The sequence below is a fragment of the Elgaria multicarinata genome, chromosome 4 (genome assembly GCF_023053635.1).
Source record: "Elgaria multicarinata webbii isolate HBS135686 ecotype San Diego chromosome 4, rElgMul1.1.pri, whole genome shotgun sequence".
Lineage (NCBI taxonomy): Eukaryota > Metazoa > Chordata > Lepidosauria > Squamata > Anguidae > Elgaria > Elgaria multicarinata.
This window is the reverse complement of record NC_086174.1, coordinates 66,266,113-66,288,097: the sequence shown is the minus strand read 5'-3', so window position 1 is coordinate 66,288,097 and position 21,985 is coordinate 66,266,113. Positions and strand designations below refer to the sequence as shown.

At 39.6% G+C, this 21,985-nt stretch overlaps 1 protein-coding gene across 5 annotated transcripts in view; it reads left to right on the top strand.

Annotated features, from left to right (window-relative positions):
- The window catches only part of QKI (QKI, KH domain containing RNA binding), a 155,063-nt gene that overhangs the window by 118,306 nt on the left and 14,772 nt on the right, over positions 1–21,985 (top strand). For all 5 annotated transcript variants that reach the window (XR_010025374.1, XR_010025373.1, XM_063124463.1 and 2 more), the window contains exon 5: positions 12,515–12,602. Coding sequence is in view for 3 of the 5 variants with exons in the window: in XM_063124463.1 (XP_062980533.1) it covers positions 12,515–12,602 (88 nt within the window). In the remaining 2 variants the exon portion in view is untranslated. The remainder of the gene's footprint in view (positions 1–12,514; positions 12,603–21,985) is intronic.

The window sequence follows — 21,985 nt, the reverse complement described above, 5'->3', positions numbered from 1 at the left end:
TTGCAATATCTTTGTCATGATGCTATAATATGAACAATGCAGAGCTGAGCAAACCTAGAAGCTTAGAAATGTTGGTTGGCAGTTAAATTTGCACCAAGGTTAGTTTTTAGGTATGAAGTCATGTTTGATCATTCTATGATGCAGGAGCTGCCAAAGGCTTTGTTGCACTGTAGTGTATAAGACTGCACCTTAATAAACCTTCAATATACTTTTCCTGATAGAGGATTTTGCCAATATATTTCTCTGCAATTATTTAGGAAATAGTTCAATTTTATGTAGGATTTTTTTCCATCTACCTACAAGAAATATGTTTTAAAAACAATTCCCATATAGCCCTCTTGAACACTAAAATAATTCTGTACTTCAGGGATGGGTATCTTGCAGCTTTCAATTTACTTTCATGGAGGTACGTGGCATGGGGAGGAGCCCAGCAGGAAGGGAGAAAAGGTAGAGTGATGTAATGGTGTGGGTGTGAAGCAAAGGGGGAGGGGCAAAATGGACAGAGCTCCCAAAGTGGGGGTGAAGGCAGGGCTCTGGAAGTGATCACTTCAGTTCTTTAGTAAGAGTAATCTATCCCTCCCTAGGCAGTCTGATGGGTGAAGGAGGAAGAGAGGGAAAGAAGGGGTGGCACAGCCCACTTTGGGCTCCCACCCTGCTGACATGTGGCACCTGAAGGATAATGCAGCCCATAGTAGAAAAGAATTGTTTCCCCGGCTTTTGGTATTTATTATAAAACAAAACAATAAATGTATGCCATATTAATTTTACATGCTGTAAAATATCTCAAGTTTTTCCAATAGCTAAAAGCAGTTGAACTGGCATATTTAAGGAGCAGGGGGAAATCACTTTACAGTTTAAATGTTACATCTAAACAAATTCAAAGCTTTAACAAGTCAATCTGGTAGATGTTCCTTATCTTTAGATTGTTAGCATACTGATTTTAACATATACATAATATGTGTTTTTAAGAATACTCACTTGAATAATTATTTGCCTACTTGATTTTTAGATTTAATTGGCATCATATCTATTCCAGTTGCCCAAGTTGGCTTGTAAAGTATTAATTCATTATGTTACTAATTTAAATTAATTTAGTTATTAATTAGTAAAATTAATTACAGGTTAGTTATGATGTGCATTTTCATGAAATTAATGCATTTCTAAAATGGGAAAAAATTCAGTGGAAAAAGTTCTAGCAAAGTTTCCACTTCACATCACTTTATATGAGGTTATGTGAGGTATGTACAGATAGAAATATCTAAGGTAGTATCCTATAGGGGCTGTGCATGTGTGGTCAACCCTGGTCTGCATGGCACCAACATTGCACTTCAGGGGGCAAACCCTGACACAGACAACAGCGTAAGTTGCCAGAAGAGGTAGGCTGCATTCCTTCTGGAAACACTCATTTTCACTTCATTCGGGCCTTGCGCCTGGAAGAAGGGTAGCATCATGACTATACATGAACCAAGGCTGGTGGGACTGGCCATGTGGGCGGGGGCCCTGTAGGATACTTACCCATAGTGATTTCATATAGATTCTTAATTGCAGAACTCAGAACTGTGCTGAAGTTGTCTTAAGTAGGCAAGGATATGAAGACACGGAATATTACCATGTGGTTAATTTTAAATAATTCCCTGAACTTTTTTTTTTAAAAAGGAGAAGCATTCAGTCACATTAAGCCCATCACCTATAATTTGAAGTGGCATAGCCCAGAGGCAGGCTTATTTCCTCAGTGAGAACTAGGCCCTAGTTTCTCTAGAACTTGATAAATAGGATAAACAGTTAAAACCTCTCATGAAAATTACTGACATCACCAATTTTAGTAATGTTTTGCATTGGTTCTAATACAATAAGTTATTAAGTTCAATATTTATGTTCTTAAATGTACCATTTTCCATTTTAAAGAGTCCTTTGAGTAAATTAATACTGAGTAAATTAATACGTTTGTTCAGACAGCACATAAATTATTCAAGCAGGGATATATCTATGACTGTGCCAATATATTCCAAGCCCTTGTAGAGCAGGCATTGTATGATGTTATGGCAGTATCACAAGCAAACACCAATAACATCAATTTAACAATATGTTGCTGTTTCTGACAGCATGAGCCCATTTTGTTAAGAGAATGGTAACGTTTGTTGATTACTGTGAAAGAGAAACCTCTTTCAGATAAATTTGGGTACACTAGCAGAGCAATCCTTCACATGTCTACTCAGAAGTAATCCCAAATTATGGGATTGCAGCCTGACTTTCTGTGTATAAATTTCAAAACAAAATAAACATAAAGAAGGCATGAGAAGACGCTCACTATTTCCTCTCCTTTCCAGGACACAGAAACAAATGTCCAGGGAATCTTATGTTCCCAGAGTGGCAAGGGACCTCCCAATTCTTGTAGCAATGATTTATTAGTTTGTGGTGTATAATACCCAGGCCTTATAAGGCCAGCTTCAAATCTAACTTCCCCATTGTCTAGAACCAACTTTTCAGGTGGTGCTAAATCCCTGGTGATGGGAATTGATTGGTTAAAACCAAAGGAAATTTCTACCTCTGAAGAGTATCCTTTCGAAAAAGAAAAATGGTTGTCACATGTCACCCATTTTAGGAAGAATGCTTTCCATTATATTTCATACCAAGGTGTGTATACATGCACTGTCTTCAAACAAGTAGCCCTTAGAGTTGCTTAGCAAATTATCAGTGCCAAGTTTTAGAATTAAGTAGCTGGCAACCATGGGGATCTCCCAACATGTCATCAGCCCAACATTTTAATCTGTATTGAACTTACCAATAATACTATATTTCATTAAATCGGGAGTGGGCAACATCAGGAGGTTTGGGGACCATTTCCACCCTTGGATGCCCCCATGCGCTGCGCTGCCAAAATTCGGTAGTGCAGCAGTTCCCCCCTCCCCCCAAATCAGCAGTTTGTCACTGAAGTTTGGCTGCAGACAGCTACAACAGACAGCTGGTGTTGCCATGTGCAACTATCTTGATTCTCCCGGGTTTCAACATCATCAAACATCGGAATCTTTCTGAAATGGCTGGCTGTTGGGTGTGGGCAGGACTGCTTAGCAGTGATACTTTTCTTTCTAGGACAGCTGTTTCCTCAGGGGCGGGTTACTGCTTGACTTCATGGAATTTTCACTTTCATATCCTGCAGGGTTCCATGTCTTCACCCATGAACTTGGTATGCATATATTGTCATCAGTATGCAGATGATATGCAGCTCTATTTCTCCTCTTCAGATCCAGGTGTAGCAGTGGGAGTGCTGAACTAATGCCTGTCTGATATAATGGTTTGGAACGGAGGTTCAATCAGGCATGTTGGGTGTGGGTGGGTGTGATGGTGGGGGGATTCAGTGCTCAGCATGTAGGTTCTGGTTCATAGCTTATGAATCCATCATGATTGCTAGAGGATCAAATGGATTCTGTGGCAGAGAGCATGTTTTAGCAGCTTTGGCTTGTGTCTCAGTTACGACCTATCTGCAGGTGGATAATCTGGTTGCAGTGATCCATACAGCCAGATTAACCTAATTTGGATTACTGTAATGTATTATATATGGGGCTGCCTTTAAAGATAGTCTAGAAACTTTAGCTATTGCAAAACCTAGCTGCAAAGATTTTAACTAGGGACAGGCATTCTGAACATATTAAACTAGTCCTATCTTACCTTAAATAGCTACCAATTTGTGTTAGGGCCCAATTCAAAGTGGTGATTTTGATTTATAAAGCTCTATATGGGATTGGAAGCCCACATCACACCTATCTTACTGGTTAAGTCCTTTTTTCTCACACACTTTTTAAGATCTTCCATTTTAAATCTCTTTGATTTTAACTGCTAGCTTTTGTAATATATGGTGTGTTTCATTTTATTCATTTTACTATATTTATATCCCCTCCTTTTTTCCTCTTGTAATGAACCATGGTGGCTTACATGCTCCTCCTCTCCACAACCATGTGAGTTAAGTTAGGCTGACTGGTCCAAAGTCGCCCAGTGAGCTTCATAGCCAAGTGGGGCCTAGAACTCCGATCTCCTGAGTCCTAGTCCAACACTCTAACTACTACACCACAATGGCTCTATTTTATGGTATTGTGCTGGTAACTGTCTGCTGGACTTCTTATCCTTGCTTTTTTTAATTGCTTGTGGATTTTATTGTATTGTGTTTTAATCTGTTCAACAGCTCAAGAAACTTTGTCTATTAGGCATTTTCTGTGAGGCATTTAAGGAATATTATCATAAATAATAACAGAATATTTAAATATATGGATGCTCTAGGTTTCCTTCATTAAATTTCAACCGGGATTACTTTATGACAAAGCGCTCAGATTTTTTTCTCCCCCTTCCACTCCTGCTCACATGAGCTTACGTAGTTATTTCAATAAATTCTTATCAAAGGCTCTTTATTTACAGCTGGAAATAAGCAACCTGAGTTTCTGCACTTCGTGAAACAACAACTCTGGCTAGCTAAAGTGCTGCAAATCTATATTAAAAAAACGAAAGACTTCTCCCTGGCAACCCAGTGCCTACAGCAGTTGAGGCCTTCAAATGGAAGGTCATATGACTGACACATTTGTCTCCTAAAGAGAGGGCATACAATTCTTTCTTTAGAACTCTGTATTTTTAAACTGGCTGAATGTAAGTCTTAGCCAGAAGTAAGATGAGCTGTGAGTACCCAACAGAAATAGCTGTATCGTCTCATCCTGGAATGTATAAGCTGTTAACAAATGCTAAGAAAAAATAACTTGCTTAGGTTTATACTGGATTTTCTTAAATTGTTTGCAATGTACCAGAAAGTGTTATGTATTTGTATAGCTGTTTACAAAATAGTGTATGGTTGATGTTGTTGCTGCAAGCATTTATTTGCTGTGTATTTTTATAGTGTGTTTTTCTCTGTATGGGACACACTCTGGTCTGGATTGTATAGGATAATCTGTGGCAGTTTGGAGGGTGTTTGATTTACACTAGTGGGCTTTATTAGATTACATAGGATGTTTCAAAGTTACCTCCATACATTATATCAAAATTTCTACAAGAGAAGTACATTTCTGTAGGACGTAGCATGCAACTTGCAACAAAATGCATGTGTGGGTTTGTCTCATTTAAATCAACAACCAGCATGCATGGTAATTCCTACATGAGCAACCCTAATGCTTTCTCATTATTCTTTGTTAGCTATTGGCATTTCATTGCTATCTCAAAGAATTTACTTATAATTCTGGTGAACAATGAGTTTACAGTCTGTATCCAAATAAGCAATCTGTAGGTTAGTACCTTAGAGATACCAACATGAGACACAACTACAGAGCTGTTTGTTCTATAGCCTTGCTTGCCAGAGAAAACAATCATTTTAAAGGAAATAAAGATTATACCTCATATAAAATGGAACAAAATATATGGACAAATTAATTTAGTATCTCTCCTTTGAGTCAAGCAACTACATCCTGTCCAGATACTTGGAGCTGTGTAGACATGGACAACTTTGTAACCGATATAGTGAACTCCACCTTGCATCATTTATGATTCTTTGAACAACGGACTGTGTTGATAACCATCAATTTGGGTGGTTTTAAAAGGGGATTGGACAAATTGATGAAAGATAATCCTATTAGTGGCTAACAATTCTGATGTCTGTATGCTGCTTCCAGTATGAAAGGCAGTATGCCTATGTACAACATTTGCTGGGGAACATGGGCAGAAGAGTGCTGTTGCATTCCTGTCTTGCTTGTGAGTTTCTTGCGGGCAGCTGGTTGGCCACTGAGTGAACAGAATGCCAGTCTAGATGGACACTTGGTCTGATCCAGCATGGCTGTTCTTCTGTTGAAACTTCAAGCCCTGTTTGGCAAATCACATTTAAGCAAAACCGATTGGAATCCACCAGGGGAAGAGCCTTCAGCATGGTAGCCCCCCTCTTATGGAATTCCCTGCCTCTGGAGGTCAGGCAGGCGTCAACTTTGTATTCCTTTCAGTGCCTCCTGAAAACATCATTATTCCAGGAAGCCTTTCCTTAATGACCAGCCCTGGTTCACTGTATATTTTGCTTCTTTTAAAATCTATTTTAAAGTGTTTTATTCTGTTTTTATTTTATTTTATCTTGTACACCGCTCCGAAATTTTCAATGGGGAGCAGTCTATAAATATTGTAAATTAAAAATAATAAATAAATAAATAATAAGTGTGGCCTCTGTGCATCACACCTATGGGCTCTTCACCTATGTAGAGTCCTGTTTGAGAAACTAATATAGCTGAGAAATTTTTGGTGGGAGCACTGCCCTACTGTCCCATTACAGATGTCTCCAGCTTGTGGTCCTGAACATGCACACTGTATAACTATAATGAGCCAGTTCCTGGTTCTGTTGCATTCTGACATGGCCAAGAAAAGGAACCTTAGGATGTGGTTGTGTAGGTAGGAATAGGCTTGATTGGTAATTCTCCGGTTCATTTCTGTAGGACTACATTTCTTGGCGGTAGTTGAGAGGGGCAAAATATGCTGCTTACCTCAGACAATGGGACTATCAGTTACAGAGAGCGAAGTATAGCCGCACTCCAGTGGTGCTCTTACTTGCACTTTCTGCCATGTAAGTTAATAGTTGCTATTTATTTGGGTGTGGAAAAGAAATACTGCATGTGGAGATCAGTGATTTACTGATACTGCCCTTGTGTAGTGGATATCTTTGCTTCCATCAGCACGGACCCCATGGGGGAGAGCGGTACAGTGTGTTGCAAGCGCTGCCTGCGGAGGTTTTAAATACTGTCTACTTAAGCCTGAAAACTAAAAATCTGTACATGCCAGAAGAATATAGATCTGAAATGAGAGCAGCCCCTCTTATCTAGAACAATGAGGGAATGTCCTTGCTATCAAAATATTTAGAACAAGACAACAGCTTTTAATGGTAGTGTTTTTGTTTGAACTTGGATGTAATAAAGCATGTTCATTTCTTAGCACTTTATCTTATTGCATGCTGAAGAACTTAAAGAAAGGAATCATGGAGAAGCTTGATTTTAGAGCAAGTATCATTAAGTAGAAAAATGTACAGGTGATGGGAAATGTAAGGCGATAGTGCTAGCTCTTCCCCCTAGTGTGTCTTTAACATTATGACCATTGAATTTGTCAAGCGAAACAGAAAAGTAGACTTTGCATATCATTTGAACTGATAGCTTGCTTTGAAAAGATAAGTAGTGTTGGCTGAAAAATAATGATGCCAATTTATCTTTGCTTGTCCTAGGCATTGTAGTACGTATCATAGTTTTCTTCTGAAAAAAGTAAGCTATACCATATTCATTTAACATTACCAATCCGGCTATAGTATTTGCATGGGTATCTTGGGTTTTGTACTTATTTAGTTTGAGATACCAAATTCTATCAGAAAACCAACATAAGTCTAAAATATGAATGGCTCGTTCGCAATACGTGGCTGTTTTGTCTACTTATTTCATTAACTGTTATGTCTGCCTGTTTTTGAGTAATGATTTTTGGATACTTCCCTGCTGCAAATACACATTTCATGAAGATAATGGCTGCATTTCCATGTCATGCTAAACCAGGGGTAGGCACCTTTCTTGGTGTCCATCAAGGTGCCCTGTCTCTCCCACTTACTTTTAATTAACAAATTTTCTTGATCGTAGCTGGGAATGTGTTGGCTGGCAGGCAGTAGGTGGGAATAGGTCACCTCCCATGAAATAGGTTTCTGTTGGTGCTGAAAACTGTGGGTTCAAAGGAGTTGTTTAATGTGTTGCTGCTCAGACCTTACCTTTGTCTTGTACTCAGACATTTGGGTGGGGGTTACGTGCTTTGTGGCAGCCAATCGGAAACTTCTAGAGCAGAGGTGGCAAATGTCTGGGCCTTATGTTCATATCTGGTATTGAAATTATGTGGTTGTTGAGCCCAAAGCCTTCACAAGGAAGATAACAACTTCCCACTGGCCAGGGCAGCTTCCAGCCTCAGTCTCCAAAGTGGTCCAAGGATGAACAATTATCCACAATCACTTGTGGTAGCATCCACCACAATCTTCACCAGTTGTGCCTCTGTTACCAAGGCAACAGATGTGATAAACCCCAAACCAAAGCCAGATGTCACATGAGTCTTCTGGTATCTTACCAAAATTGAATGGCTTACCAAAGAGGGAACATTTCTATTCCCCCTTCTGCTGAAAGCAGGAGCAAGACTGGGGAGGAATTAGGAGCTATTCTTCCATTCTTTAGGATGATCATTGACGTTTTTAAAAAGGAGCCTTATCTTACACCAGTTGGAACTGAGTGGTATTAAGATAAAATGTCCCTGGAGCTTGATTTAAATATTTGCTTAATCTTAGTTTTTCTTTTAAACATATTCTTATGCGTAGAATTGAGGGCTAGCTTCAAATTAGTCATAGCCACAAATAGTCCATCTGATGACCTGCTCTGAAATTCTCTAAGGTTCTTAGTTGTGTTTGAATAACAATCATTTCCCCAAAAATGTTTCATAGCATAGATATTTTTGCTCTATTGATTATGTTGGTTATGTTTCAAGAGTGACAAGAAGGCATTGTTCTGCTTTCATTCACAATTTTTTTCACTCAAAGGTGGTGTTTTAATACTATGATAGGAGTTTTAATACTATGATAGGAGCTCATAGAATAGATACCAGCTCAGGAATCTGAATTTTAGCACTGTTATATGTAGATGGGATGTTGCCTGTGAAGTTATGCAAATATCAACAGCCACCAGCTAAGCATGCTTACATTACTTCATTGAAAACAAAAAGCCACAGACCTGCAGCCACTGAAAAAATCTCTTTAGGAGTGAATAGGAGCTCCTGAATAATGTGGGCTGCATTGTTCAGAACTGCATTAGGAGTAGGGAATCACTTGAAATTAGACAGAGGAATCTTGCACCAGTGAAGCTTCTTATTAAAGTTTTACTTTAAAGGTTGTTTGTAGTTCTGCGAGCCTTGACATTTTCCCGAGTTTGCTGATAAGTGCCACTTACCATGTGGATGGCGCTGTTTTGGCTACATTAGCAACAGCACTCACAGACTGAACTTCGGAAATAGAGGAAACAAGTAGGGCTGTGCCAGAAAATGTGGCATATGTTTATTGGGGATGTCAAAGTTCTCTCCGTTCTCTGATGCCCAGAGCCATTGAACTGGCAGATGTGACTGATAGAAGAGGAAGTGAATGGGTAGGCACCTTTATATCTCTGTGTCTTTCCTCCAGCCTCATTTTCTAGCAACTCTATTCCATTCCCCTGCCCATTTGGCTTTCACTTTTTCACTGTCAGCAGTCAGTCAGCATTATGTGGTAATGCATGCTCAGTCCTTTTGGGATTGTTTTTGGGGAGGGAGAAGGGGGTCCTCTTAGGATTTTTTTCTTTTAAAAAAAAGTTCTTCTGTAAACCCTTGGGGTTCCCTGGAATTCCTGATAACCTCCCTCTTCTGCATGCTGTTGCTGGTTTAACTGCATATATGATGGCCCTGGAGGAATTTAATTGGAATCAGAATATATGAGGATATAACCAATGAGGCTCCGTGCTTACACAGAGGAAGGTTTCTGATGCTGAACAAAGCACACAGGAAGGTACAAATGCGGAGGCAATACTTGGCAGAAGTCATTCCATCAAGGTGCAGCAGAGGAAGAGATGGGAAACAGGGCCTGCTCCATTGGCTTTGTTGAGAGAGTACCTCCATTTGGCTCCTTCTCTCCCTGAACTGTTCCTTTTCAAGCTGGTCGCTGGTTCTTACAAGAATTATGTAACTTTATGAACTGATGTTTGAGTTTGCTTCTTTTCCTATTCCCAACTCTTTCTGTTTTCCTTTCATGGAATGCCTTTTAGATTGGTCACCTCTAGACAAGGTCTGTCTTGTTTATATTGATCTTGCATAAGCCATTCGGAACCTTTTCAGCTGAAAAGCAGAGTAAAAATGTTTCAAATAATAAATAAGTGCAGATTTGGAAATGTCACTTTAGAAATTAATGTTACTGCAGGTAGCTACTGACCTGTCTGGAGGCTGTCAGATTGACCTATGGCTTGAGCTTGGTAGTGGAGGATGATTACAGTTTGTGGGATTCACTATTGTTTTGTGGTGAGAAAGTTCAGAATCTTTTGAATAATTTGACACCAAAGGGGAAGGCAAAACAGTAGTTGGGCTCTAAATTCTGAAGTAATGTTGCAGCTCCTATCACATGATACTAGGATTTTCCACTGGATCATCTTGATATTTTTTTTTAAAAATGCCAGTACTATAAACATCAAGCAAAAACTTCTGTAATTGCTACATGTGTAATAATCATTTTCTTATTGTGTATATAGAGCAGTGGAGGGCAACCACCTTTCGTCCGGGGGCTGGATTATCCCCAAGTTGGTGGGTCGGATAACAGCGAAGTGGTGGACTACCTTCTTGAACCCCCACCCCTCTCATGATGTCATCCACCCAGCACACTTTGCTTCCCACAAAATTATATATATATATATATATATATATATATATATATATATATATATATATATCGTTGCAGAGAGAAGCACAGGGCTCTGTGCTTCTCTCTGCATGGAGAAAGGGACTTGGCTGGGGCTTGCAGGATCCGGCTGCAATCCAGGCTTAACACCAAAAATGTTGGTTAGAGGATAAAAGGGTTGAGTCGATCACATTAATTTAAGCTAAATAATAAAAACCCGAGACCTTAACCTCCTCTCAGTACAGGGGATTTGATTCATTGGTACAGACTGCAAGTAATGCTGTCATTCAGAGGTTCTTCGTCTTTGGCTTGCACCTTCTTTTTGCTTAAAGGGGAATGCCTGCAGAAATATTTGAAACTATGAGACATTACATAAGTATTCTGTACTTGTCAATTGAGAGAAGAGAGAACTGGCCAAATAAAATGATATGCCTTTGTGGTGTGCTTTTTCACCCTTTGACTTAAGTCTCTGGATGCTATTCAGGGCTTGAATAGAAAAGAGTGTGGCAGAACAGTTACTTACCTTGAACATACTCATCAACATCAACAATATAAAACCCATTCTGATTTTAAGTGATGGAATTATCAGAAATTTACAGTACAAAATGATATTTGAGACACTGTGTAAAATGAGGTCTTGGCTGCAAAGCAATGAAAGTAAAAGCCATGTAATCCAAATATATTCAAAACCAGTGTAATTTTGAAATGATACTGTATTCACAGCCCTGGTATGAGCAAAATTATCACTTGATGTTGCAGGTTATTCCATCTTCTGCTAAGATTAAATTTGTGCATTTGAAGTGTGTTACAATTATGTGATCATAGCTGAACATTTATATTTGCTGCATTTCACTACTCAGAATATTACCTTTCAGAATGCAATTTAAGACTACAAAATGAATACAAACATAGAATTAAATACCTTGCTATTTTTAGTTAGGAGATATGTCAATATAATAATGCATTCTACAACCTAGTTTATTTATTTCTTACATTTCTATTTCACCCAATAGCTAAAGTTCTCTGGGCGGTTCACAGAAATTAAAACCACAAAGTACAGCATAAAACAATATAAAATATAAAAGCTTAAACTACAGTATAAAAGTACAAGCAGAATAAAATCTAGCAAGAATGCAGGGATTCAAAATACAATTTTAAAACAGCAGAGCTAAAAGACGAGGATGCTAAAATGCCTGAGAAAATAAAGAGGCCGAACAGAGTACAATGTAGGCGCCAAGCAAATCTCTCTAGGGAGCTCATTCCAAAACTGGCGTGCCACAGCAGCAAAGCCCCTCTTTCTGGTAGCCATCTGCCGCACATCCTTGTGTAGAAATTGTGTCTAATCAAGTTTTAGCAAATGACAATGGCTTGTAAATCCTAAATGGAAAATAGCATGCATCATAGGCAATAACTTTGAGAAGATGTGCCTGTAGATTTCCTTGGGAGAAATGTTTTCTAAAATATTTTCCCTAATGAACCTTCAATATCTGCGTAAATACTTGAAATTAGCCACGTCTCTCATGGAGAATAAGAATCGCCCTACACCAATCCCCATTCTCTATTTTTTTGGGGTCTTCAAGACCTACTCAGTCTCTCAAATTAGATGAAAGCTAGAGACAAATCCATGTTCAACTTCACCAAAACATCTCTGTTCCAAGCAGAGCTGGTCATAAAGTTTTCCCTTCCCCCTTTAGTTTACATGTCAGCGTAGAAGACAGGCTGCCCTTCATGCCTCTCTGTTTAATACAGTTCTCTGTTATCAAAAGCATTGGGCAAGAGAGAGCGCAGCCTCCACTACTACTGTGCCAGCTTGCCACAGCTTGGTGCTATTTAGAGGCTATGTATTCTGGCTTCCTCCCTGTGTTCTTTGAATGTAGAAAGAGGGTTGAGAAGATCAGTGCTTTCAATTTAGGACATAAAGGGAGGGAACATCACATATGGGGGGACCTTGGGTGAGTAGTGCAGTATCATGGTGTTTATATTATTCAGATGTGATTCTATTTCATATATCACTTAAAATGTGTTAAGTTCTTTGAGCAGTGCTGATATTGTAAGCTGCTATTCTAATAGTCTATTTTATTTGTGCAGGCAGAGGGAGAAGATAGCCTTAAAAAGATGCAGTTAATGGAACTTGCAATTCTCAATGGCACCTACAGAGACGCCAATATCAAATCACGTAAGTACTATTGGAATTGTGGGACCTTCATACATGAGGATGCTAGACAGAAATTACCTATATTTTGTATGTAGTCCGTTGACACCCTGATTGACCTTGACATTTTGCACACCTTTCAATTACCTTAAAGCCCACAAAAAGTACATCCCGTAGATGTGCTTCACATATCCTGTCTTTCATTTCTAGAGCACACACACACACCAGTTCATAGTTCTGCTTAGCTGGTGTGGTATAGTGACATGGCTGTACTTATGATGTCATGGCATCATGCAAAGTGAGCAAATCCTGCTGCTGTTGAAAAGAGAGGAATTGCACATGCTTTCTGTGCATGTCTTCTCTCATACTTAAGGGCCCTTTTAAACATTTTCCTAACTGTAATGGGGCCTCTTTTCTTTGAGTGGCTTCTGTGTTGCTGATCTAGCCATGTGGGTACAGGCTGATTGCATGGGTCTTCCATGAAATTGGCACCTGCTGGGAAGGCAAACCCCTCAGTAAGCTGCCACTTGTTACCATTTTTTAATGTTGAAGATATTCAAACCATAGATAGTCTATTGTCTACAGTGTTTTTGCATGTTTTCCCATTCTCTCCCCCCTCCTCCAATATGTCAGGTGGGAATTCAAAGATCAGTCATATGATGAACCTTTTTGCAACAGCTCTTAGTTTCATTCAGCATGTTTTGACAAACTGTGCATGTATTCTGGGTTATTTTAAAACTAAATGCCTTGCACTTACTAATTGGGTTCGATTTTAGTCACATTTGAAACATTAACAGGCAAATCATTGCACTTTGAGACTAAGAGTAGCCAGCCTAATCACTAATTGATATAGGCAATACTTTTTCCTGTCAGTGCCTTTTCTTATTTAATGAGCCACAGTTTTGGATAACAAATCCAGTAGAGATGTAATGCAACCAAATTGGCTCATTTTTATCTGCTTTAGTTCATTGTTGGTATAGAGCAGTGGTTCCCAAAGTGGGCAGTACCACCCCCTTGGGGTCGGTGGGATTGCATAGGGGGGTGTTAAGAGGTAAGGGGGCTGCAGGGGGGCACTAAGAGGCAAAGGTGAGGTAGGGGAGCGCTCGAGGTGGTCTTTTCTGTACCAGGAGTTTTGGTTACAGAAGGAAATTTCTGATCGCTATCCTGCACTATGGAGAATGGTTCAGAAGCTCCTGGTTGCATTTCCAACATCATATTCAGTGGAATGTGTTTTTAGTGTGGTCTGCCTACTTCTCTCCAAGCAAAGAAATCGACTCCAGATTACTAAACGTGGTGATTTAAGACTCGTGTTAAGTGACTTTAAACCAGACATTGGGAAACTGGTATCACTTCATCAAGCCCATCCATCACATTAAGAATTTACAGTATAGTGAGGTACCCTACCCTAGTTACTAAATGTGATATCTCATATTCTTGCTAAATGACCATCAGACTTTGAAAATATGATATCACTGGATCAAGTTCATCAATTATGTTTAATTGAATAAACTAACAAAATGTAATTGGATTTTGAATAAATATTTAATTAATTGTTACTGTTTTGAATTTTATTGTTATTATCTTCCTTAGTGGGTCGTTGAAAACCACTATTCTGAATAATGATTTTTATAGTGTAGGGTAGGGGGTACTGGGCATGAGTTTGTGGAGCTAAGGGGGCAGTTACCTAAAAAAGTTTGGGAACCATTGGTATAGAGAAATTAACTTTTCTGGTGTGCTAAGGGGACCTAAATCTTTTCTTGGTCTTTGATCTGGAATGTCAAATGCCTTGGAGGTTCCAGTTGTTTACATTTAAGAATGTAGCATTATTGAAAGGATATGGAGGTGGAATGTAAACAAACACTTGTCCTCCTGCTTGTTCTAATGTCATCATTGTATAAGTTTAGACTGTGGTCACATAGGCTAAAAGTACCTGAGGCTGAAATTCTTTGCACACTTGGGATTGAGTTCTGTTACATTCTCTTAAGTAAATATGTATAGGCTTGAAGTTGCCAGTCTTCAGAACTAATTTATGGATATAGTCCCTGAAATCGCATTGATTTTCAGTGATTTTGTGGTGTACCTTTTAGGTGTCTAATTTGATGCCCATTTGGGGGAATTAGGTGACCCAAAAATGTTTGCTCTCTTTTGAAAAGGGATGCAGTGGGGAGCTAGCCCTTGGGATCCAAGAGATACTAAGGAAAAGGGCAGGCAGTATCCTGCACATGCACTCAGTAAGATGTAGGTTTGCTCCCATCTTCGAGCATTATAGAAATGCTACTGTTATAATTAGCTGTAGCCAACTAGCAGAATTATTGCATTTTGTTTCTCTGGTGAAGAAGCAACAGCAGGTAGTAGCTTAGCAAAATCTGGTGGAGGCATGGGATTCACAAACGTGGGCTGTCCAAAGACTTTTTCAAGGGAATTTCTTGTCTTAAAAACCCCACTGAGCTTCCGAAGCACAATTGTGGGAACAGGGCTCAACCCAGCCTCCCCAGGTCCAAGGTGGAGGCATGTCCCTGTTGCACTAGATTTGGAAGCACCTTGGAGCCAGTGCTACTGTAGGGCTAAGTTCCTGCTTCTACCCAAGATTAGTGCTGGAGTAAGGTTCTCATCCCTTGTCATGCTAGGTTTGGAAATCCTTTCATAGCAACAAGGTGTCTTGTTGCTTTTTGTCTCTGGAAGTCCAAGATCAGGGAGAGCTCTTTTCTCTTCCTTATTTTCCAAAACAATAGAGCTTTTGCTTTATTAAAAGATGGCAAATGTAGTTGTCGATACCTGCCTGGAAGGGAATTGCCTGAGGGTGTACCCTTGTTAATTACTTAGTAATTTCTGGAGTTATTTGAAGCTTTCTCCTCCAGCATCTTGCTGTGGTGCATTAACTGTTGTTTTATGGTATATTGTGGTCTGCACAGTGTGACTTTATGGGAATTGGGGGAGAGCTGATGCTTGAGATAGGAAGTGGATTTGATAGTTGCCTTTTTCTTGTAGTTTAAGTACGATGGCTATAAAATCCTAATAATTTGTCTCAAACTTTACAATTCCTAATGTGGAGGTGGATGATAGTTTGCTTATCATTTTCCTGCTATTAAAGTAGTTTTTACTTAATGCAGACAAACATTTCCAATTCTATAAGGGCTAACATGTGGCAGAACACATATTTTGCATGGAAAAGGCCCTGGTTCTATCCCTAGAATCTCCTGCTAAAGCCTGGGAAAGGCCACTGTCCCTAGAATCTCCTGCTATAGCCTGGGAAAGGCCAGTCAGTGCCGATAATACTGAGCTAGATGGACCAGTGATATAAGACAGTTTCAAATGTTCAAATGAGTTCAGTGGCTATACTATAAAGTGCTATGGACTTGGAGGTAATCTAAAAGAAGGATGAAGTTAGCAATCCTACGGCTCACAATGTATGCCTCTGAGCAGCTGCAGAGGACCTTATTTTGTGAAGAAAATGCTTCCTTGTTTATTCAGGTTTGCTGGGATCTGATGTCCTGCACCTCAGCCTGCCTGCCTAGGGTAGCATTGGTCCTATGGAAGCTACACTGCCAGATAGGTAGCCTTGGGTAAGACGGCAGACAATCACTTGACTAAAGAGAAGATGTGGGGGGACTTGTTCTAGTCTAGGTTGGTCTTGCTGGCTCATCTGCACAGCAGCTGAGAAATAGACATATACATGAATTAGTTTAGTGAAACCTAAGCTTTCTAGTATTGTAAGAGAATAAAATGAAAAAGGAACTCAGAAAACAACCAACCAACCAGCCCTAAACTCTATTTCTCAATGGAGGGACCTGGTGTCTGGAAAATGTCTTTCCATCCACAGTTAAAACCCTCAATCTTTTCGTAGCTCCTTCATCCTTGTAAATGGCCCTTGAGCCAAGGACCATTACAGTTGTGAAGGCAATGTTTAAGATGGGGAGGGCAGAACCTGCTCAGTTTGCAATCTATTCCTAGGCTCTGCTCTCCTGGAAATACAGAATAGACCCGGGTACCTTTACAACAGGGTTCTTCATTACTACAATACATTAAAAAACACTAAGAACACTGGGGAGTCACATGACACTCTGCCTCAGCTCCAAGGCCTGCACTAAGAGAAACACCCAGTTCACATATAATGGCGTCAAATTGTGGATTATTTAACCTACAATTTGTGTTAACATGCACTGCATGCAAACTGCTTCTGATTTCCATAAACAACCTCCTGTCAGAGGTTGTGAGCATGATGTGTGAACCCAGACTGATGGGCTGCTTAGGGGCCAAAAACCCCAGTGGCTAACCCAGTTAGAAGAGAACTGTCCAGAGTGAGGAAGAGGCCCCACCATGGCTTCTGAAAGAACTAAAACTTGCAGTTTCTCTTAAAGATATACAAACACATCATACATTCCTGCATTGAGCAGGGGGTTGGACTAGATGGCCTTGTAGGCCCCTTCCAACTCTGCTATTTTATGATTCTAAGATCACAACAAATAACTCTAGTTCTTAATAAATGGCACTGCTGCTACAATGAGCTTCACAGCTCCCCTGTATTTCCCTAAAGAAACACTAGGATAATAACACTGGGCTACACTGCAGAGTTGTCGTACACTACTCTAACCTTGCCAGTAAAATGAGAATGAAAACACTGGGCTACTTTGCAGGGCACGTGCTACCCACTCTCTCAGCCGCAGCCCCACAACCTGTAATGTAGATATAAAATGATGGACTTCATTTACATAAATTGTTAGGGTAATTTTAAAGAAGTTTATAAACTCATTTTTTAAAAAATATTAATAAGACTTGACTTACAAAGATCTTTGCTGTCTTTGCTGCTACCTTTTGAGGTTGGGGTAAGCACCCTACTGTCCAATCTCAGGACCCTACTGTCCAAATTCAACACTAAACTCTTGGATTTCTTAATTGTTTTTAATGAGGCAGCATTCACCACCCACTATAGGTAATCGCCACCACCACCACCCAGCTTAAAAATGAAACCGGAAGTTCCTTCTCCAGACGCTAAGTGTGTCAATCATTGCTATGCCCCAACTCCTGCCCACAGCAGCATACAAACTAAGTGGACAGGGATGGGAAGCGTGGAGTGCTCCATCCCTCTTCTGCCAGTCCTTCTTAAAGCATGCTAGTAAAAATGTTGCAGATAACTAACTTTTGTGGACTTATTTCAAGGCTGGCCTGAAACCTTGGATTCAGACCTGACTGTTTAACTGGAAAATACTAGGCTAGCTGAACCAGCAATCTAATTCAGTAGGCAACTTCATTTTATTTATTTATATTTATATACTTGCCTTATCTGCTAAAAGCCATCAGAATGGTGTACGACAATTTAAACCGATAAAACTTTAAAATAATAATAATGAGCATTAAAATATTAAAACTACAAATTTTAAAAGGCTCACTTGGAAAGATGCCTACACTCTTTCTAAAGCCAAGAGAGTAGGGGACAAACTATTTCTGAGGCAACGCATTCCATAGTTTGGGGACAATACAGGAGAAAGACCTTTCATGCAGGTTTGGCAAGCAGGCTTCTGTGGGGAATTGAGCCTTCAAAAGGGCCTCTCCTGCAGACCTTAATAGCCAGGCAGTTTCAGAGAGGAGGGGTGCATAGATCCCTGTGGGACACCATAGGCCAATGGCTTTGCAGTCTAAAATTAATTCCCCAACACTACCTTCTTGATATGGCCTGACAGAAAGGACTGGAACCATTGCTAATCAGCACCTCCAAGTTCCAGCCCTGCCAAGAGGTCCATAGGGAGATAATGGTTTATGGTATTGTAAGGCAGCGGGAGATCCAAAAGAACTAATCAGGTTGTACTTCCCACCTGCCCCCAGCTTCTGGCATAGGTCATCCACCAAGGTGACCAAAGCACTCTCAGTCCCATATCCTGGCTGAAAGTTTGACTGAAAATGGTCCAGATAATGACACCAAGAAAGTCCTGTCTCCATCCAGCCACTTTTTCAGACATTATCACCTGGTTGGTATAACACAACAGCCCACTCTGGCTTAATTTACCTATGGAGGTGTGACGTCATTCCAAGTACCATTTTTGTTTGGTGCCAATGGGCGCCTGGCTTGCCATGTCGTACAAACCCAGGCAGCAAGTGTTGTTTGAGGGTTAGAGGACTTTCTAATAACCCATGGTTCTTTCAGTCTCTCTTCATAGGGCTTTGTTTCCAGACCCCTGAACATCCTGGTTGCCCTTCTCTGAACACGCTCCAGCTTGTCTGCGTCCTTCTTGAATTGTGGAGCCCAGAACTGGACGCAATACTCTAGATGAGGCCTAACCAGGGCCGAATAGAGGGGAACCAGTACCTGATGTGATTTGGAAGCTATACTTCTATTAATGCAGCCCAAAATAGCATTTGCCTTTCTTGCAGCCATGTCGCACTGTTGGCTCATGTTCAGCTTGCAATCTACAACAATTCCAAGATCCTTCTCGTTTGTAGTATTGCTGAGCCAAGTATCCCCCATCTTGTAACTGTGCCTTTGGTTTCTATTTCCTAAATGTAGAACTTGGCATTTATCCCTATTAAATTTCATTCTGTTGTTTTCAGCCCAGCACTCCAGCCTATCAAGATCACTTTGGAGTATGTTTCTGTCTTCCAGGGTATTAGCTATCCCACCCAATTTTGTGTCATCTGCAAATTTGATCAGCGTTCCCTGCACCTCCTCATCCAAATCATTAATAAAAATATTGAAGAGCACTGGGCCCAGGACTGAGCCCTGTGGTACCCCACTTGTTGCCTCTCCCCAGTTTGAGAAGTTTCCATTGATAAGTACTCTTTGAGTCCGATTCTGTAGCCAACTGTGAACCCACCTAATAGTTGTTCCATCTAGCCCACTTTTAGCTAGTTTGTTAATCAGAATATCATGGGGCACTTTGTCAAAAGCTTTGCTGAAGTCAAGATATATGACGTCCACAGCATTCCCACAGTCCACAAGGGAGGTTATCCTATCAAAAAATGAGATCAAATTAGTCTGACAGGATTTGTTCCTGACAAATCCATGTTGGCTTCTAGTAATCACTGCATTGATTTCAGGGTGTTTACAGATTGACTTCTTTATAATCTGCTCCAGAATGTTCCCAGGGATGGATGTCAGACTGACTGGTCTGTAGTTCCCAGGTTCCTCCTTTTTGCCCTTTTTGAAGATAGGGACAACGTTAGCCCTCCTCCAGTCGTCCGGCACCTCACCCGTCTTCCATGATTTTGCAAAGATAATAGACAAAGGTTCTGAGAGATCTTCCGCTAGCTCCTTCATTACTCTAGGATGCAGTTCATCGGGCCCTGGAGATTTGAACTCATTCAAGGAAATTAGGTGTTCTTTGACCATTTGTTTATCAATCTCAAACTGCAATCCTGCCCCCTCAACTTCTGCTTCACTTTTTCCAGGGGGGTCATAGACCCGCTTTTGGGAGAAGACTGAGGCAAAGTAGGAATTGAGCACTTCAGCCTTTTCTTTGTCATCTGTTATCAATTTGCCATTCTCATTAAGCAGTTGAACCACCATTTCTTTCCTCTGTCTTTACTACTCACGTATCTGAAGAAAGCCTTTTTATTGCTTTTAGCATCCCTCGCTAATCTCAACTCATTCACAGCTTTAGCCTTCCTGACGCCATTTTGGCAGTTCTGTGCCACCTGTCTGTACTCTTCTTTTGTAGCCTGGCCTTCCTTCCACTTCCTATATGTATCCCTTTTTGTTTTCAGGTCATCTCTAAGCTTTTTGTGGAGCCACATTGGTTTCCTCTGTTGTCTTCTATCTTTTCTCCTTGTTGGAATTGTTTGTAACTGTGCCTTTAAAATTTCCTTTTTTAAATACTCCCACCCATCTTGAAACCCATTTCATATGATTGCAGCCTAAATATCCAGCTGATTTGAAGACATTATCTCTTACCACCACCACCACTTAACCAAAGTTTAAAACTTTTCAAGCTAAAAAGTGCATGTCTTGAGAATTGTGCCCTAATACTAAGGTTCAAATTTGAGAGAGAAGCAAGGAACTTCTTCCTCATACTTAAAATTAATACTTTCACAAAACTGAGGAGTAGGTTTAGAACTATGTACTAACAGGGCAGAAGAACCAGTGACAGTAGTAGAGTGTTACTTGCCATTTACTGTTTTACTCTGTACAGCACCATGTACATTGATGGTGCTATATAAATAATAATAATAATAATAATAATAATAATAATAATAATAATAATAATCTCTTTTAAATATACTTTGCTGTACTCTCAGAATGGCATGAGCAAATAGTTGGTATTTTTCCATTGCTCCTTCCCCAACTTTTGTGTTATATTCCAGGAGCAAAGACAAAGCAATGGGTCGATACTACCCAAATTAATGTGCTTATTTTGCATAATTAGCAAACAATGCATAACAATTAAATTGCAGTGTCTGGCTTTGGGAAACTGGGTTATGGCAACTCTACTCACAGGCAGGGTGAATAAAAATCAATTACTTTTTTTAAAAAAAACAGATTTTTTTTTAATAAAATGCTTTTTAAAGAAAAATCTATCTAAAGATAGTTTTCTACTTAAGATACATTATAGTCCAAAGGTCATCATGAAATAAGGATTAGTTTTTAATTATGTAGCATGAGGCTGTTTAAATTTTTTGGTAAATGAATTCCATTAATCCATTCACAATGTCATGCTCTTCCAGAGGTTTCTATAAGATTATTTTTCTCCTTCCAATAAAGTACAACAGAAAAGTTGTTCAAATATGAATGATTAACCTATTAAACTGGAGATAGTTCACCTTGCAATAATTTCATAATTATCTTTCTATGATGCGTTTCTAGTAGTATAACCAAATCAGTATTTTTTTTTATATAACTGTAAAACTGATCTGAAAAGTTGCTATTCTTCCAGAACACTTGAGAACTACCAACTCAATCACAGCTTTTAAAACTCAGCTAAAAACTTTTCTTTTCCCTATAGCTTTTAAATATTGAGTTTGTTCTGACTCTATACTGTTAGCCTCACCCTACCCGGTGCCTGTTTACACTTCCCTGTGCCTGTTTGCATTCTCTTTCCCTCCTTACTGTTTACTACAACTTTATTAGATTGTAAGCCTATGCGGCAGGGTCTTGCTATTTACTGTGTAATCTGTACAGCACCATGTACATTGATGGTGCTATATAAATAAATAAATAAATAATAATAATAATAATAATATTCTAAAAATGAAACCTTCATCTGGTTGTAAATATTAAGATTATACCAGCATGAATGAGTCTTTGGTAACTCTGAGTTGTGTAAAATATAGCGAGGAAGAGTGCACTTTTTTGCGGGGGGGGGGGAGTCACATGATTAAATCGAGTCTTTCTGAGTAGTGATTTAAATCGTGATTTATTTTATTTTATTTATTTATTTATTTATTTATTACATTTTTATACCGCCTAATAGCTGAAGCTC